The following is a 20,394-nucleotide window of genomic DNA, read 5'->3' as shown; positions in this document are numbered from 1 at the left end:
CTTTCACACCAAATAGATGGTTAGCAACATCTTTTATTTTTGAAGCCTGGGTGAGCCTGAATGCCTCACTCCACCTGTCCACTAGCCTTTTTTTCGGGGGAGGGGTGTTTGCTTGCCAACATAATTTCCCTATCAGACAGGGAAATGGAAGTCCGGCTCTCTCATTTAGTGCCCTATCCCTCATTTCTATCGCTATGATCCGCCCCACATTTATCGGGTAACCATCCATAAGGAAAGCTACCAAAGAAGCCAGTGAGGGAGACAAGGTATTATCATTACCTGTAGGTTTCAACTGTGCACGGACAATAGCCCACCAGACCTTGACTGGAAATGAAAGTGACGTTTTGGTAATGTGTATCGGTAATCCTGTAACCCAAGATGCATTCTCCCCCTCTGAGGAAATTTTCCTTGCAATCTAGTGCATAATCCTCTCATGAGAGCTCTGGACCTCTATCTCAGCTTCACTGGTTACAGCATGATGCTTGCCCTCGAAAATTTCAACTAAAGTTGGTGTTGTGTATTCTGGACCATGCAAAATCCTGTTTGAAATGACCCAAAAAGTTCTTAAAAATATGCTTCGAAAGTTACCGGAAACTTGTTTAGCTATATATAAAAAAATCCGTTTCGTTTTTCGAAAATCCAACTTCATATTCTTGTTTAGGGGGTCAAATTGAGTGGGAAATGGGTCTAACCCAAATTTTAGAGCAACCGTATCAAAATCCGAAATTTCCAAGTGAAGCCTTTTTCGAGGGTCTACTTTGGAGGGTCATATCTCCTAGCACACAAATTATTGGGTGGCCAATAACATATCCATGGAAAGCCCTTTGAGTTAGCTACCTAACGCACTTCGTTTCACCTCATTCGGAGTTCGGACGAAAAAGTTATGCCCATTTTCGTAAAATCTGTCCGGCAGGAAAGGCAATTTCCAGTGAGCGTTTTTACTGTTCACCCGCCTCATTTTTTTTTCTAAGTGTTGGACCATTTTTCCAAAGGGCATATGTTATTTCCTATATACCATTAGTTCAATTCTCATCTCTAAAACATTTCCCAAAACACCTCTCCCATACTTAGACACATTTTCTCTCAAGTTCTCTCAAGAACCCTAATCCAAAACCTTCCTCAAGATTGAAGAGACTCTTGCTCCAAGTTCCAAGCTTCCATTGAAGACACTCTCAAGACCTTCATAAAAACTCAAGGTATGTGGTGTTGAACTCATGGGTCCTTCCACCCATAGTGCCTAGACTCTATTCTACTCACTAATTCATGGTTTAAGTTAAGATTCATAAAGTAGTCTCGTTCTTTGTAATAATTTCCTGCACATTGAATTTTAAACATGAAAAGTGATTGTTTTGAGCATGTTGTGACTCTAGAACTTGAACCTAAATTTGGAATGGATGTGGAGATTTTCATGTGGTATTGTGGGTGTTAAAAAGGTGTTGTTGTAGGTTGTTCACTGGTTTGGCTGCATAATGACTACCCTATTTTCCATGCTCTTTGATTCCATTACATGCCTTCAAGGTGTTTGACAAAATGTCCAACTATGGAGAATTGATGAATCGATGCTTTAAAGCTTGAGTTATGAGATGTATGGAAATCCAGAGATGTGTTGATGACAAACTAAGTTTGTGTATATGTTCATTCCATACGTGAGATTGCATTAGAGCCTAATGGGAATTTCCTATATAAAGTGTTGCATGACCATGCCCGATCCGGGGGAAAAGAACCGGACAACCATGTGAGAGGTTTATATCTCACCACCTAGGATGCTTGGGGTGTGACCAACATCAACCATGTGAGAGGTTTATATCTCACCACCTAGGATGCTTGGGGTGTGACCAACATCAACCATGTGAAGGATTTATACCTTGCCACCAGGGTGTCCGGGTGTGAACGGCATCCCCCATCCTAAGTTGGGGTTATAGATTGGTTGGATCATGCATACACATATGATATCTACTATTAGTATAGATTTACTTAAACATGTTTTGACTTCACTTTGATCATGCATCCTCATATTGTTATTCATAATGCCTATGAAACTATTTCTTGTATTTCGATTGTGTCCTTGTCTATTGTTGTGTTGAACCCCGCATACTTAGTACATTCCAAGTACTAACGCATATTTTGCCTACATGATGTCACCATGTAGGGACCGAAGCTACTCTTGATCCTTCTCTCCATTCACGTGGCTAGTACGGTGCTTATCCGAGTTGTTGGTGAGTCCTCAATGATTCGAGGGCTATGTCATGTTTCCTACTCCTATTTTTTGAGACTTTAGCTTGCAATTGTATTTTGACTATGAGGGGAGCCGGTAGTATGTCATGGCCCCGTCCTATCTATGTATGTAGAGGTGTGCGTTGGACAAGTATTTTGTAAATGAGCTTGACTCTTGTTCTATGATGTCATTTTGAAATGGTTTGCCCTTAGTCCCTATTTCCCGTTAATTAATGTTGAATGTACTTCCGCGACCGATGAAATGTGATGACAAGTTTGAGAGGCTTGTTTGGGGTTCCTTCGGGTTCCTCATTCGCCATGTCACGTCTAGGCCCTAGGCTTGGGTCGTGACACTGTTGATAGTAGACTTAGAGATATTCACGGATGTGCCCCGAACTATAATTGAATCAAGTGTCCCCAAGTACTAGCAATGTCCTTCTGCCCATGTTTAGTTGTCTCAGTCTCTGCAGCAAAGTTCATCAAAGTGGCTGCATATGAAGCATAAAACTCTCGGGTGAGATGGCTAGGAAATTCTCCAGGTGCATTGTTCATCCAGTCAAACTGATGCAGCTAAAATATCTTGTAAATATTGGGGAATGATTTGATATTTGCCACCACCACTCTAGTCTCTAGCATGATTGGTCTATTCTTGAAGCCACCCGACTTGTTCACAATTCCATTCTTGAAGAAGTCTTCGGACCTGTTCACAATCCTCATAGAATGGAAAAAGTCAATCAGTTGTTGACTTGCTGTGGGATCGAATTCATGGAGGTGGACATATTGGACCATTGTATCATCAGTGGTGATGTCCTCATCCGCTTCTACAACACATGCCTCCTCCTGTGCGCCAGTTTCAACTTCTATTTCTACTGTAGGTAGAGGGGTAGTTGCATCATCCTGAGAGCTACTCGCAGACTCTACACTACCTCCTGAACCATTATCAGACTGGCTACCTGATTCCTCACCATTACCGGAACTACTACTTTCCTTTTTAGATTGGGAAGGAGTGTTCTGGAGAGTGGCCCTCGTTGTATGGGATCCAGTAGTTCGAGGTGGGTGATTCTCAATAGTGTTATTTATCTAAATCGCTAAACTACTAGACCTTAAAGCATTATCACCTTCTAATTGAGAAGCAGTAGGTGAGGAATGTGGGGCTGCGTTCTTTCTTTGGGGAGCCATAGTACCTGAGAAATACAAAAGAAAAACATTAGTACGCAAATCAATAAAATAACACACTATCGGGTACTCAAACTTCCCCTGTGTAATTAAAACGTGATGCCTTGCTTTAAGAATGTCGTCACCCAATCTACATTGGGAAGGGCCAAAGAATTGAAATGCAAAAAATAGAATTTAAAAGAACAGAAACAAAAATAATATTTTTTGTTTTTGTTATATATACGGGAGCCTAGACGGGCCGTGGTGGGTACCACGGTCCGTGAAGACCCTCGTGAATACAAGTGAGTACATTGACTGTGTGGGACAACTTACTGGAATGGACCATGGATGGCTTCACAGTCCGTGGAGTGAACCACAGTCCGTGAAGACGATCGTGATCCTACCCAGTGTAACCCCTCTTTTGCTAAGTGTGGTCCACGAGGGGTTTCACGACCCGTAGTTGATCCCACATTCTGTGAAGCCCATCGTGGACTTACACTTGGCCCTTTTTAAGTGTTCCTCTTCTTCCAAAACCCAATATGCCCAATTTTACCCAATTTCATCACCCAATCACATAGTGACGAGTGAGTTCAACAAATTTACCACATCAAACAATCGTCATTCAAACAAGAACAATGTATACCTCCTATAAACATAACCAAGGCACACAAGTGTAATCCCCCAATTTCAACAGTTTCATTGGCAAAATTCACTCAATCATACTTTTCACTCACAAATAGAACTCAAACACACATTAATATCATAGTTCAACACCAATTCCTCAAGAATCCACCATGCCCATACATCAACAACTAGTTCCATATAATTTCAACAAACCCATATACGAAAACTCCCAACTTAAACAAACCCACTACAATTTTGTATCAATAATGTTAGTTCATCACATAATCATAGTAAATTCAAACAATTTAAGTACTTCTAACTTGCCTATTGATAAGATCAAACTTATAACAAGTTAAAGGAAGAACTTACTTTGAATTCGATTACAAATTTCGCCCAAAAAGAGAGACAGCGAACTTTGACTTCAAATTCTTGATAAAATAAAACTAGGGTTTTGATTATTTGATGAAGAATGGACAATTTTGAGATTAAAAACCCTTGTTTATATTTATAATACCCGTTATAGAGGAGAGGAAAGGGAAAGGAACTGACCCTTGGCTCTTAGGATAGTTTATAAATGCTCAATTGAATTTCTCTTGACGTGCGGGTCGGGTTGGGTTTCAATGATTCTGGGTTAGGAATGACGGACAGTGAAGTTGCCCGTGAAGGTTACCACGGTCCTTATAGGTGTCCGTGAATATGACTTGACAACATGAAACTTGCATGAGGTTCACGAGAGGCTAGAGGTCAGTACAAAGTCGACGGACCGTGAACCCTTCCGTGAACCAATTTCTAGTAGCTCCTCTTATAGGTGGGTGCTTGTGACGGGGCGTAAAGTTTCCCGTGAAGGGCACCACGGCCCGTGGGACTGCCCGTGAAGGGCTTCCTTCACCCAGTTCTGCAATTCTTAGTCCATGTACTTCCTGAACACATCAACACCAGTGACTCTATAAAAATAAAGAAAAATGAGAAAAAGTAAACTACCTATTACAATTACAATCTTAGGTTGCCTCCCAAGCAGCACACAAAACGTCACGGCGTGACACAGGTTACTTGATTATTCAAACTTCATCAAGCTTACATTCCTCCACTATTTTCACTTCTTCTAGAACACCCAAGTATGCCTTGATTCGCTGACCATTTGCCTTGAACCTCTCACCCTTATCATTCTCAAGCTCAATAGCACCCGACTGGAACACCTTAGTTACTTTAAAAGGTCCAGACCATTTGGATCTCAACTTCCCTGGAAACAGACGAAGTCTAGAGTTGGAAAGCAGCACCAAGTCATCAGGAGTGAAGGTTCTTTTCTCAATATGCTTATCATGATACAACTTCATCCTCTCCTTGTACAGTGCAGACCTCTCATACGCTCTCAAGTGGAATTCATCCATCTCATTGATCTGATCCAATCTCGGGTTTGTTGTTTCACTCTAACTAAGGTTCAACTTTTTCAAAGCTCAGAGTGCCTTATACTCAAGCTCAACCAGGAAATGACATGCCTTTCCAAACACCAATTGATATGGAGACATATCAATAGGCGTCTTGAAAGCTATCTGATATGCCCATAGAGTATCATTTAACTTTCTTGCCCAATATGTCCTGTTGGCATTCATTGTTTTTTGCCAGAATAGCCTTTATTTCCCTATTTGATAACTCCACTTGGCCACTAGTCTGCGGGTGATAAGATGTTGCCACCTTGTGCTGTTTTACCCCATATTTAGCCAGAAGAGCACTGAATACCTTATTGCAAAAATGGGAACCCCCATCACTAATAATAGATTTGGGTGTGCCAAACCTTGAGAAGATATTCTTCTTCAGCAACTCATCAACACTATTGCCATCATTCTTAGGCAGAACAGCTTCCTCAACCCATTTGGACACATACTCCACTGCCACAAATATATATGTTTTCCCATAGGAGCTCACAAATGGGCCCATGAAATCAACTCCCCACACATCAAATAGTTCCACCTCCAGTATAGGTGTCATTGGTAGCTCATAGCATCGAAAGATGGCTCCTTGCCGCTAGCATACATCACATCTCTTTACTATATCCAAAGCATCGTGATGAATTGTAGGCCAGTAGTACCCACTCTGAAGTACTTTGTGGGTTGTCTGAGCGCCTCCATGATGGCCACCCACTGGAGAGGAATCGCAGGCCTCTAAAATATGTAGAATCTTAGCCCCAGCGATGCATCCCCTGATGATATTATCAGCACACACCCTGTACAAATAAGGTTCATCCCAAAAATACCTACCCACATCATGCAGAACCTCTTTCTTTGCTAAATCGTCGATCCCTCAGGCATCAAGTCACTAACAAGAAAGTTAGCAAAATCAGCAAACCAAGGAATAAGATCAAGAGTTGCAGCTAATACTTGCTCATCCGGGAATGAATCATTGATTTGTAGCTCAAGTTCCTCTTTCTTTTCAGCATCAAACCTAGACAGGTGATCAGCCACCTGGTTTTTACAACCTCTCATATCCTTAACCTCAAAATCAAACTCCTAAAGCAGTAACACACATCTGATCAACCTTGTCTTGGCATCTTTCTTTTCCATCAGGTATCTCAGAGCTATATGATCCGTGTGGACTATCACTCTAGTACCCAACAAGTAGGCCCTGAATTTCTCAAAGGCATAAACCACTGCCAGTAGTTCATGTTCAGTGACTATGTAGTTTCGTTGTGCTCCATTTAGTGACTTGCTAGCATAGTAGATCGGATGGAACATCTTGTTGCACTTGTACCCCAACATAACTCCCAAGGCAGTACTACTAGCATCGCACATTACCTCAAATGGTTTATCCCAGTATGGGCCAATAATCACTGGTGCAGAAATCAGTTTCTCCTTCAGGCATTCAAAGGCTTTTAGGCATGTTTCATCAAAATCAAATTTCACCTCGTTCTCCAAAAGCTTGCACAAGGGATGTGCAATATTCTAAAAGTCCTTTGATGAAACGCCTATAAAATCCAGCATGTCTTAAAAAGCTTCGAAAACCCTTCACACAGATAGGTGGAGACAACTTTTCATTCACCTCATTTTTGCTTTGTCAACCTCCAATCCCTTTTGTTACACCTTATGACCGAGGACTATACCTTCATTGACCATGAAATGGCATTTCTCCTAGTTCTGCACTAGATTGGCCTCCTCGCATCTGTGTAAAGCCCTGCTAAGATTTAACAAACAGTCATCAAAAGTATCACCTACCACTGAAAAGTAATCCATGAATACCTCTAGAGTGTCTTCCACTATGTCCAAGAAGATGGACATCATACACCTTTGGAAAGTTGCTGGTGCATTACATAGTCCAAATGGCATACGTTTAAATGCAAAGTTTCCATAAGGACATGTAAAACTGGTATTTTCCTGATCTTCAGGAGCAATTGATATCTGGTTGTACCCAGAGTATCCATCTAAGAAATAATACCACCCTTTTCCAGCCAACCTGTCAAGCATCTGGTCCATGAATAACATTGGGAAGTGATCCTTCAAGGTCCACTTGTTCAGCTTTCTGTAGTCCATGCACACTCGCCATCTAGTGACTGGTCTCTACGGGATCAACTCATTCTTCGCATTAGAAACCACTATCATACCACCATTTTTAGGTACACAATGCACTAAGTTGACCCAATGACTGTCAGAAATAGGGTACACAACCCCAACATCTAACCACTTGATGATCTCCTTTTTTACCACCTATTCCATCGATGGATTTAACCTCCTCTGGTGCTCAATGCTTGGGCTGTAATCCTCGTCAAGTTTAATCTTATGGGAGCATATACCCGGAGGTATCCCAATGATGTCAATGATGGTCCACCCAATTGCCCTTTTATACCTTATCAGCACTTTGATCACAGCTTGTACATGTTCTTCATTCAAATCTGCATCCAAGATCACAGGCAAAGTGTTGTTAGTGCCCAAAAATACATACCTAAGGTGACTAGGTAATTGTTTCAATTCCAGCACAAGCAGCTCTGATTAAACGTATCAAGGACACTTCATCCAATTCTAAGTGTCAACGATCTCTAGTCAGTATAATAACCCAACTAAATGAGTTGGGGTCGAATGCCAAAGTGAGTGGTACGTGTTTAAGATTCAAGAGTAAAGTACGAATATGTTCAAGTCAAGCATAGGAATAGACATTATCTAAGGAAAACATAATTCCAATTAAGGGGTGACACGAATGTCAAATAATAACAGGTTATGATTTCAACTATCAGCTACAACAACAACAAATAACATGAATTTAACAATAATGAGATGGGTTCTTGGGATGTGATTCGATTATAGGCTAATTATAGAAAAATGGATAATTGCAACTGTTAGTAAATAGTTGTAAATCAGTGAATAAGCTAGACTTTAGTGGGGATGAACTTTCTCTCGAACAATTTACCCCGAATCAAGTTGATTTCTCTCAAACACCAACAAGCAAGCAATTAAGAACAACCTACGCTTTAGTCCATTCACTCTCTTGAGCTGAATGTGTGGAAAAGGGTTTAGGATTCACTCTCTCGAGCTGAACCCATGACAACCCAATACCCACAGACCATCAATTCAGTAATCTTGGTTTTAAAACCTCTTTATCGAGCAAGCCAAAAACATGAAGGTAGAATTGCATTTGCAACTACAACCCTTTAAATTAAACCACAATTACTGAATGAAATCACTTCTAAACAGCATTTAAACAAATAATTAGCAATACCCATAAACTAAATCAACCCATAATCACACCCCAAGAATTGGGGTGTTAGCTAGACATCATAAAAAGATAGAAATCGCTACCAAATTGTGCTTCCATCAACTGGGCAAGATTAGTTTCGTCTTTACAAAGGTCCGAATTGAAGAATCCCAAAGACCCACTTCCAATTTCTCAAAAATGGAAAACTTCCATTCTTCAAAGCTAAGGAAAAGTTTTTGTCTCAATACTCAGAGTTCTCAATATCCAAAACTAAAAAAATCTATATTATGAAAACTGATACTAAACTAAATATTTAAAAATTTATTTATAGTCGCTAAAAATATGCTGAGAAGGTCCATTCAGCGCAGTAAATCGGGATCGCCGATCAGCTAGGTGATCCGCCATTTGGTCAGTTCCATCGCCTTTTTGCTTTGGCCTTTAGTATCCTCATGTTCTGTAACTTTGGGCGATCCATCACTGCATCGCGGAACTACTCGACGACTCGTTGACTGCTCCTTTCTATCGCCAAATTTATTTCTCCTTCAGGGATTGGCACATTGGAACTTTAGGCGGTGAAGAGGACATTAGGCGACTCGCCAAAGGGACTTGGCGATCACCAGGCCTTCATTTCTTCCTTCTTTCAGCTCGCTTCGTTTCTTCTTGCAAATTAGTGTTTGTGCTTTGTTCCTCAATCCAAATACCTGGAAATCAAGGATTTACATTAGTTATTGGCACAAAATAAGCATTTTAGGACACTAATATATCCAAATAAAGCCCTAAATGAGTCCAAATCTAGGACTCATCAACACCACCAACTTAAACTTTTGCTTGTCCTCAAGTAAAACTCAAGTTCAACAGTTCATAAAGGGTGTATCAAACAGTGCTACACAAGATTCAATTATGAATGCACACAATAAGACTCAACTTACTCATGCAAGGATCAATTGTGCACTCAAAGATTCAAGTTGTGACTCACCATTATCAAAGATTCTCAAGTTCACAATACTTGCTTCAAATGCAAGTTCAAGCTCAACAAAGGTATTCAAATACCCTCACACAAAGAATGATTCCATATTCACACACAATGGTTCAACAATTTAAAGCTCTGGAATCAAAAACAACTCTCACGCTCACAAAGATGAACACAATGTATGATTTCACCCATAGGTTTGCCCTAGTTTTCCAATCAACACTTATTTCATCTCACTCAAGATCAAAAAGGTATTTTCAAGGCTTGTAACGGGTGCTGAGTACAAAGGTATGGTCATTTAGGCTCAATGTTGTAATCCTTATGAAATGTGGTAAGAACAATTCTTTCTTCCCTTTTCTTCATCATTTTCCACTCATGCTCAAAAGTCACCCCATTATTCACTTTCCATGGACTATTGGGCACCCCCTTTCTTTTTGCATTTTCACAACTTTATTCCACCACTTTTTCATTCTTTTTCTCTCTTTTTTTTGTATGGAAGGGTTCCATCTTTTTCACAATCATGGCTCAAAGGGGGGGGGGGGGGGGTATTTTGCATTTCTTGATTTGCATTCTCTTTTCACCACACCCCCAACTTAGGCTTTTGGCCTAAGTTGGCTATTCAAACAAACCACAACTCATGAGGATTATGGGTGAAGGGATAAAGAAAGGTAACAATTGTGTCAAGTTTCTTCCAAGAAAAGGGTAAGGCTCAAAGGGTGTTCAAGCGAAGATCACACACTTACAAGGTTGTCCACAAAAGAGGTATAATGTCAAATTGTTTCACACTCTTTAAAGTTGCCTAAGATCATTTCAAAAGATTGCATCACTTAGTCAACCGGACCAACGAGGCAATTTCTAGGTATCATCACACATGGTTCACGGTAAGCTCATCACACAAGGCATTGGCACCAATATCAAACAAGACTCCACACTTTTGCTAGTGTGCAATGTTCATCACAAAAGACTTATTCGATAACCGGCTAGTCACAACAAGATGCAAAAAGTTCACATATTCATTTGGCCTCAACGTAGCCGCACATTCATTTTTGTTCGATTATGAGCACTATTCAAGTCATCGGTATTAATCAAGACCAATACTCAAATTTGCAAGAGAACAAACTCGTTCAAACACAATCAAGAGGTGGCATAAGATTCAAAAAAAATTTGGAAGGGTCCAAAAATCATTTACAATTAAAACAAGGAACCACAAGCTCAAATATCCACAAAAGCAGTATTAAAACACAATATATAGCTCAAAAACCCAATATATGAACAGAACAATAATCACAAAAGGTGGGCCTCACCCTACCATAAAACAAAAGCAAATTGTCCTCAAATGCAACAAAATATATAAAGAGTCAATAAAAAAGGGATAGAGAGGGAGATAAAGAAGAATCGTGTCTAAATAGTCGCTCCATTTGTTGGGGCATCAGTGCCCGGTGTAACACTCTGAACTTAGGCCTCAGTGCCATGAGTCACCTCAGAAGGACTGGCTCTATTGGACCCACCAATGGTGGTGTCTCTCAAAGAAGTCTGGCATGCAGTCTCAAAAATCACATCCTCAAGGTTAACCATATCATCATAAACCTTGGCATCTCTCAAATCTATCTGCTCCTCGTCGGTCTCTGCATCTGAATCCTCAGCTGCAATAACATCCCGATATACATCTCCGATGGTGGCCGGAGGCATCTTAGAAGTTGTCGGGGCATCAACATCATCAGCTGCCTCCAATAGGGAAGTGAAGTCAGTGGACTTCAAGTAGTCCACGTCCTTCCTCAGATCCGCAACCTCAGCTTTCAAAGTCGTAACCTCAGAAGTTTCCCCCTGTCTGCTTTCACAAGCCTCAACTCTCGCAGTGAGAGTGTCAATAGAAGTTTGGAGGGGGTCAGTGCAACAAGGATGGCACTCTCAATCATCCATGGGACTGCAGACTCTAATGGAGTCACCCTCACATCAGCTGAATGGGCCAAGTGCCCCATCTTCAAGATCATAGCTTGAGTGATCTTGGTAGGCTGGGAACAGGTAGAAGCACCAGGCTCCTGTGAAGAAGAAGTAGGAGAAAATGTACATGAAGGCCCAGAGGCCGGAGTAGGCAAAGATTCCTCTGCAGGTATAGAATCAATGTCCACTTCCGGAGATGTATCAACCGGAGCTACTCTCCTCCTATTAGACTCATCCCAAGTGTACTCGACCTCAATACGCCGGATATATGTGGAGGATGAAGGGGTAACCTCAATATCTCTAGTCGCATCCAGGGGGACTCCAACACGTCGGCACAACTCTGTGATCAGCACCGGGAATGGAAGGGATGTCTGATGATGTTTGGCCCGTATAGCCATCTTCTGCTCTATGATCAGTCCCATGTCAATACACTTTCTAGATATGATTGACCCGAGGCAGGCCGCCTTAGGATGGCAGAGGATGGACTCGTTCTGGGATGATATGATGGAGCTGCTGATGAATCCAAATCAATATTGTGCAGCTACTCTCAAGTCCTTCTTTTCGATCAAAACTCCGGCCTCAATCCACCTCGGGGTGGTATCAGAAATGAGGGGAGCCAACCAGCCTTTGAGTTCATCCAATGATGTTGTAGTGGTAGCCACATTTGGGTAGTCATAGACTGACCCTCTATTAAGTACCACGTTGATGTGGTAACGGCTACAATGTACTACTGTCCCATGTACAATTATGGACCCCACCGGTCTAAACTCACTGGCCTTCTTCTTACTTTTAGGAACCAGATCACCATATGCTGAATAAAACTCCCAAACCCATGGAGGTATGTACGGGCCTCGGGGTCTAGTGAAATGCTCAAAGCGGTGATACTGGAGAATATCCCTCACTTAGGAGTATTTGCTCTCAATACCTTCTGTGGACAGTAGCTTCTCCTTAAGGATAGTCTGTAACCCATCATCTTTCAGTCTGTTGAGTAGCCTGGGAGGAGGAACCACAGGTGGCACTGGAGCCATAGGAAGTGCCGGAGCAGGCACTGTTTTTGCTGGAGAAGAGGCTGTTGGGACTCTAGCTGAGTCAGGATGAGACCTAGCATGGATCTCTGCTCTTCGGGACTGTAAAGGTTGGTTGTCCTCCGGCTCAGATAACATAGCTTGGGAGTTACGAGCTTTTCCCTCACTACCGGAGTTGTACTCTGAAACCTCAGTTGTTGGCCTCTTTTTTTTGCCCATGACTCCATTTGGAGGCTCTGTTCTTCCCTTCTTGGGAGAATTGGCTCCCCTCTTCATTTATCATGATCCCCAGTGCTCTCTTACGGGCGGCATGTCAAGATTGGTTCTAGCCATATCTACAAAAACATCAAAAAGAGTTAGAGATAGTTCAAGCAAAATTGCAGAAAAATATTTGCAAAAAGATTCACCGAACTGGTCAACAAGTCGTCGAAAATCTTTGGCAAGCCAGATCGGGCTCGCCGTAAGAATTGACTCAAAATTTTCTCAGACAAATGGCATGTTGGCGATGGGAAGGGCCTTTCGACAAATTGCCGACAGCATTCGGTGAGCAAGGACTAGCCCACCAAAAGTTACAGTGCATTTTAGGGGTTAGGGGCGTCGAAAAGGGCGATCAAGGAAGACATTTGGCAAGTCGCCGAGTATATTCGGCGAACTCAGGCTTCTCGCCGAAAGTTACAAAACCAAACATCAAATTTAGCATAAAATTAAAGGTGATAAAGGGGGTTCGGCAAACCGCCAAGTGGTGAGGTGAGCTCAACCCAGTCGCCAAACAGCAACGTGCCAACTTTCAATCCCATTTTCCAAACTCAACCCCACATCCCCGAAAACAAAATCAAAATATGCACTCCTCTAATTAAACTCAGACCCATTACACCCATTCCTCCGAGATACTCAGACTTTTTCTCGAATTGGCCAAATTTAGCCATTTGATGACTTTTGCCATTAAGAATGACGTCAACCACTCCATCATTGGGCAAAGTACGTCATTTGGCACAAATGTGGGTTAGTTAGACTTCACCCGACTAGACCCAACAACAACAAACCAACACCCAACAATTTTGATCAATTTTAAGGCATACAAAATTTGGAAAATCATAGATAAAGCAATTTAGGCATGATATTCAAATTAAAACAGACACACACATATACAATTACGATCAGAGAGGCCTAGCACACATCACTAAGATAAGAAATCATTTTATAAGAGTAAAAATCACAATATATAAATTCAGGGTTTGGAAAACCAACCTTAGAAGTCGAATAAATACTTTGAAATGCTAGGCGGCAAAGAAATCCAACTCAAAACACAAACTTGACAACTAAAATGTGGTAAAAACACAAAAATATAGAATAGTATAGAGCGGGTATGATTTTAGTAAGTTGAAAAGTGAGGAAATGTGAAATTTTGAACTTTTGAACTATTGGCCTTTAAAAACCGTCCAGTCTCGCCCATTCGGCGACATAAGTTTTGCTCGGCGACACGCCGAGTGGGCACTTACCTCGTTGAGTATTACAGGACCTTCAGTTAATGTAGGGGTCTAAATGGCGGGCTAAGTCGTGATCGCCGACCTAGTTAGCGATTCACCAATATGCTCCTGGGCTCGCCGAGTTTTACAGACTCCAATTTCAAATTGTCTAGAGTCCAACGGTGGTCCAAGTAGGACTCGCCGACCTCTTCGGTGAGTCACCGACTACACTTTTAGCTCACCAACCTGCACTTTTAAAACACATTCCACACTTTGACCTGCACAATTAACACACCATTATTTTAAAAACAAAAATAAAGTGATAAACACTTGGGTCGCCTCCCAAGAAGCGCTATAGTTAATGTCGTGGCACGACGCAAGTCCCCACTTAAATTCCATTTGAGGGGTTTGCCTCATTTTCATAAGGCAACCCTTCTTCTGGGTCTGGGTAGAGACAAGACAACGCTTGGTTCATTTGGGACTCTAGTAGTTGAATGAACATGGAATGAGAGTTGGTCATCTGATTCATCATTAAGACATTCTCTCTTATCTCCTTCAACACTCTGTCGTGCTCTTTGACTTTGTGTAGAATGAGTGAGAGGACCTCTTCAATTTACCCACCCTCTTCCTTCTTCGTCCTTCGACGCTCATGAGGGGGGATGTACATGTCCTTCCTTTTGGACACTATCTCCAATTACATGACTTTCTTGGCCAAGACATCCAGCTGAGTCAACATTGTGGCCAATTCTTGGTCTTTTTCTGTCTTCTTTTTTTCTTGGCCATGTGATCAAGGAGTTGGGTTGCTATTGCATAAGGTAGTCGGATGAGACCACTTGGAGAAATTTGGTCAGCCACTATTCTATTTTTGGGGCCAAGACCCCTGTAGAAGCATTCCAGATGCATCTTATTTGGAATTCCATGAGTTGGGCACTACTGCAATAGGGCCTTGAATCTCAGCCATAACTCATGGATTGACTCTCCCTCCAATTGTCTGAAACTTAAGACGTTATCCCTAAGAATCACCATCTTCAAAGGAGAGAGGTCCATTTGGTCACCGTTGCTACAAGACATGCTCCTTTCTTCTGTTCTAAACAAGCAATATGAAAACAAAAACTAAGTAGATTCAACTATAACTAACAAGAACAAAATTCAACTTAACCAAAGAATCTTAACCAACACCACTCCCCGGCAGCGGTGCCATTTTGATTAAACGTATCAAGGACACTTCATCCAATTCTAAGTGTCAACTATTACTAGCCAGTATAATAACCCAACTTAATGAGTTGAGGTCGAATCCCACAGGGAGTGGTACGTGTTTAAGATTCAAGAGTAAAGTACGAATATGTTCAAGCCAATCATAGGAATAGACATTATCGAAGGAAAACATAATTCAAATTAAGGGGTGACACGAATGTCAAATAACAGGGAGGTTTTGATGTCAACTATCAGCTACAACAACAACAAATAAAACGAATTTAAAAATAATGAGATGGGTTCTTGGGATGTGATTCGATTAAAGGCTAATTATAGACAAATGGGTGATTGCAACTATTAGTAAATAGTTGTAAATCAGTGAATAAGCTAGACTATAGTGGGGATAAACTTTCTCTCGAACAATTTACCCCGAATCAAGTTGGTTTCTCTCGAACACCAACAAGCAAGCAATTAAGAACAACCTACGATTTAGTCCATTCACTCTCTTGAGCTGAATGTGTGAAAACGATTTTAGGATTCACTCTCTCGAGCTGAACCCATGACAACCCAACACCCACAGACCATCAATTCAGTAATCTTGGTTTTAAAACCTCTCTCGAGCAAGCCTAAAATATGAAGGTATAATTGCATTTGCAACTACAACCCTTTAAATTAAACCACAATTACTGAATAAAATCACTTCTAAACAGCATTCAAACTAACAATTAGCAATAACCATAAACTAAATCAATCCATAATCACATAATCACACCTCAAGAATTGGGGTTTTAGCTAGACATCATAAAAAGATAGAGATCATTACCAAATTGTGTTTTGATCAACTGGTTAAGATTAATTTCATCTTTACAAAGGTCCGAATTGATGAATCTGAAAGATCCACTTCCAATTTCTCAAAAATGGAAAACTTCAATTCTTCAAAGCTAAGGAAAAGTTTTTGTCTCAATACCCAGAGTTCTAAATCTCCAAAACTAAAAAAATCAATATTATGAAGAGTGATACTAAACTAAATATTCAAAAATGTATTTATAGTTGCCAAAAATATGTTGCGAAGGGTAATTCGGCGCAGTTAGTAAGAATTGCCGATCAGCTCGACAATTCGCCCTTTGGTCAGTTCCATCGCATTTTTGTTTAGGCCTTCAGCATCCTCAAGTTTTGTAACTTTGGGCGATCCAACACTGCATCGCGGAACTACTCGGTGACTCGTTGACTGCTCATTTCTATCACCAAATTGATTTTCTCCTTCAAGGCTTGGCACACTGAACTTTAGGCGGTCAAGAGGCCATTAGGCGACTTGCCAAAGGGACTTGGCGATCACCAGGCCTTCATTTCTTCCTTCTTTCAGCTCGCTTCGTTCCTTTTTGCAAATTAGTGTTTGTGTTTTGTTCCTCAATCCAAATACTTGGAAATAAAGGATTTTTCATCAGTTATTGGCACAAAATAAGCATTTGAGGACACTAAATCTATCCAAATAAATCCCTAAATGAGTCCAAATCTAGGACTCATCACGCTCCTCAATGGATGGTTTTATTGGAGGACTTGGCCTGTTTTCATATCCAGGTCCAGTTTTCTTGGAGCATAAGAGTGTGTTGTCATGCCTTGTGAAGCATTCACGGTCTCCACATAGTCAGTTCGAAAATCAGCTTTAAAGTTCATCAACACGGCTGCTAATGTTTCGACAGCCAGCCTCTCCTCAATAGTCGTTCCCATCTCTTCTTCATCAAAGGCCTTTATTGCAGACACCATATTCATGTCTTTCGGTTATTTCATTGACCTGTAAATTTTAAACCTTACCTCTTCCTTGTTGAGTCTGAATGTCAGTTCTCTACTCTCAACATCTACCAATACTCGTCCTGTGGTAGAAATGGTATTCCCAAAATTATGGGAACCTCAAAATCTACTTCGCAATCCAAGATCTCGAAGTCTGTCGGAAAGATGAAAGTGTCCACAATTACAAGCATATCACATAAGATGCCTACAGGTCGCTTCACCGATTTATCTGCCATCATCAACCTCATTGTTGTGGGTTTTGGAACTCCTAACCCCAGTTGCTTGTAGATGGCCAGCGGTATCAAGCTGATATTGTCCCCTAAGTCACACACGGCCTTTGCAAACTCAATTGATCTGATGGTGCACGGTATGGTGAATGCACCCAGATTCTCCATCTTTTGTACCAGAGATCTGGTGGCAATAGCACTGCAGTGATGAACATTGTTAGTAAAATCAAAACTTACAACTCGTTTCTTCGTGACCAAGTCCTTCATGAACTTAGCATATCCTGGCATCTGCTCTAGGGCTTCCACCAATGGAATGTTCATTGATAGTTGTCTCAGCATAGTTATGAACTTAGCAAATTTTCCATCTTCAACTTTTTTTCTAAGCCTTTGAGGGAACGGAGGAGGTGATCTTGGTATCTATTTTAGAGGCATAGTTCCCTCAACCCCTCTTTCTTTTGCTCCTGTTAGTTTTGCTATTGGTTGAATGTCTTCTACATCATCTACATGTTCAGCTTCAGCCTCCTCTCTTCCAGTTCGATCCAACACCAGTTCATTCTCAGTACCTGCAGACATTGGTTCATTAAGAATCTTACCACTCCTGGTGGTGATAGCCATGAAATGCTCGTCCTTCTTGGGATTTTGAATAGTGTCACTTAGTAGTGACCCATTCTTCCTCTGGTTCAGTGATGCTGAATGTTGCCCCAACTGTTGCTCTATTTGTTTGATGGAGGTAGTGTGAGAGTGTACTAGTTAACTCATACTAGAAAAATCACCTTTCATCTTCTTCACCTCTGCATTAGTTGACTCAACCTTTTGGAGAACCTTAGCCAACATGTCTTCCAGCTTAGACACGTTAGAACTACTATTTGCACGGTCTCTATTACCTTGGCGCACATACACACGACTGCGATCATTTCTGTACCCATCTCTATTCTGCCAGTTTCCCTGCTCTTTATTCACTGGCATGTCATACTGTCCTTCTCTGGAATAGTTCCACCTGTATTTCCAGAATTATATCATTGGTTTCCTGAGATATAATTCTAGAAACCACCTTGATTTCCCAAGTATTTGGCCTCATCATCCAAGTCAATATCTTGATCTTCATACATGCTTGGTGGTCCTACAACATTTACATTTTTAGAACTTGCGACAATATGCTTTGTGAGTAGATCTATCTGGGTCTTCATGTGTGTCATATCCTGATCTGTTTCTTCTTAATTCTTTTTTCTTTGTTATGCTGAAAGTTCAAAAGTGAACCCAAGATTTCCTACTTCTACATCCCTGGTGTACCATGCCCTATTATTCTTAGACACCTCATCCATCGCTGCATGCTCTCTGAGAATGGCTTCCTCATGAATGATCCTCCATACACTGTATCAACAACAGGTTTAGTAACATAGTATAAAGATCTATTAAAAGCCTGTTTCAGATGTCTCTCAGTGAGACCATGGTTTGGACACTTCTTCAGCTTTTGGCTGAATCTATATCGGGTGTCATGCATCGCTTCTCCTCGTAACTGCTTGTGGGCACTTATCTCATCATTCATTTGCAGATCTTTTGATTCAGGAAAGAATCATTCCAGGAAAGCCTCTTTGAACTCAGTCCAAGTCCTGATTGAGTCATCTGGCATCTCATTCAGGCAATTGGTTACCTCCCCAGTGAGAGACAATGGGAACAGCCTTAATCTCATTGTTGTCTGACTAACTCCAGGAATTTCTTGCGATATGCATATCACCACAAAGTTCATCAATTGTTGATTCGCATCATCACCAGTTGCACCCCTGAACATACCTTTTAAATTCAGTAATTTAATCATAGTGCTGGTGATTGTAAATTTCACACCTGGAGGTAGTGCATGTAACAATATCGCTCATGTGGCTCCAGCTCCGTCCAAGACTAAATCATCCTCTTCGTACATTATGTGAGATGGATGTTGTGCTCTACCCCTTGGAGCTAGTGGCTGGCGGTGAGGAGGAACTATTACGTCCACTCCTATATTTTCGTCCACCACCCTAGGCGAGTTGTTCACAGCATTCGGCTGAATACCTCTTGCATTCGTTTCAGCTTCCAATCCCAGTCTTTGCCTCTGAGCCTCAAGTTCTTATGCATTCACCATTTGAGGATTATTTTCCGAAATTCTAGATTGTAAGGGATCAATGGTGATCCCTTACTTCTGGTATTTGGCATACACAGTCGAACTAACCTGTAAGAGACACAGACAAAGAACAAGATGTAAAATTAAGAAATATAACTACGGATTGAATAAAGCTAGTAAAACACTTCTGAATTGAAATTCCCCGGCAGCGGCGCCAAAATTTGATACGTCCAAACTTACACCTCAATTAAGAGGTATAAATGGTCGAAGTCAATTAATAGAACTCAACATGAGTTGAGGTCGATCCCACAAAGAATTTCTTTACAGAAATGGTTTCATTGTCACGTTTACCCAAATGTTGTTATTATTTCCTAATGAGAAAAACAATTACAGAATGTAAAACGGGTTTAGCTGTAAAGATCTAGTAACTAAGGATGTTAAATAAGATCGAGTTTAACAGTTAACAGAGTGTTGATTTTAAAGTTGTTTTGATAATTAAATGAAACTAAGATTGCGTTCCCCATAACGTTGCATCTAGTGTTTTTCCGTAAATGAGTTTCAGGAAATTCATCTCTGCAAAATACCGGCGAGTTAGATATATCTAACACTTCTCAGTCTAATTATATAACTTTCACTCAATCCCTCTCGGTCCTAGAGTGTTAACAAGTTTTACTCTCGCTTACGATAGTGTTAAAGGTTTTTTTCTCTAGAACTCAAACTTTGACTCTATTTCCTCATGTTAATTCAGTTTTTTCCCAACCATCACTTTTCTCTCGAACAAATGATAGATACAGTCTAACTCTAATGCGTGTACTCATTAGAATACATGAATAACGAAAACTGAACTGTGATTTGCAATTATAAATCGCCTTCTACTCGTCTTACGGAATTACACTTAGATTTCTGTCATAGATCCCACAATCCCAGTTATGGTATTTCACCACTCATGATTTCACGTAAACATACAAAATTATATAATGAAAACATGATAAGAAAGTACTTACGAAAATATGCAAAA

General features: G+C 40.9%; 1 protein-coding gene across 1 annotated transcript; it reads right to left on the bottom strand.

The window, feature by feature from the left end:
• Positions 1–17,122: 17,122 nt before the first annotated feature.
• On the bottom strand, positions 17,123–17,620 carry LOC125821723 (uncharacterized). The gene has a single exon (XM_049501107.1). The coding sequence runs from the start codon at positions 17,618–17,620 to the stop codon at positions 17,123–17,125; it is 498 nt and encodes a 165-aa protein (XP_049357064.1).
• Between the last annotated feature and the right edge of the window lie 2,774 nt (positions 17,621–20,394).

This window comes from Solanum verrucosum, unplaced genomic scaffold, assembly GCF_900185275.1.
Source record: "Solanum verrucosum unplaced genomic scaffold, falcon-dt-bn FXZP01000210.1, whole genome shotgun sequence".
Taxonomy (NCBI): Eukaryota; Viridiplantae; Streptophyta; class Magnoliopsida; order Solanales; family Solanaceae; genus Solanum; species Solanum verrucosum.
This window is presented reverse-complemented; position numbering and strand designations above follow the sequence as displayed.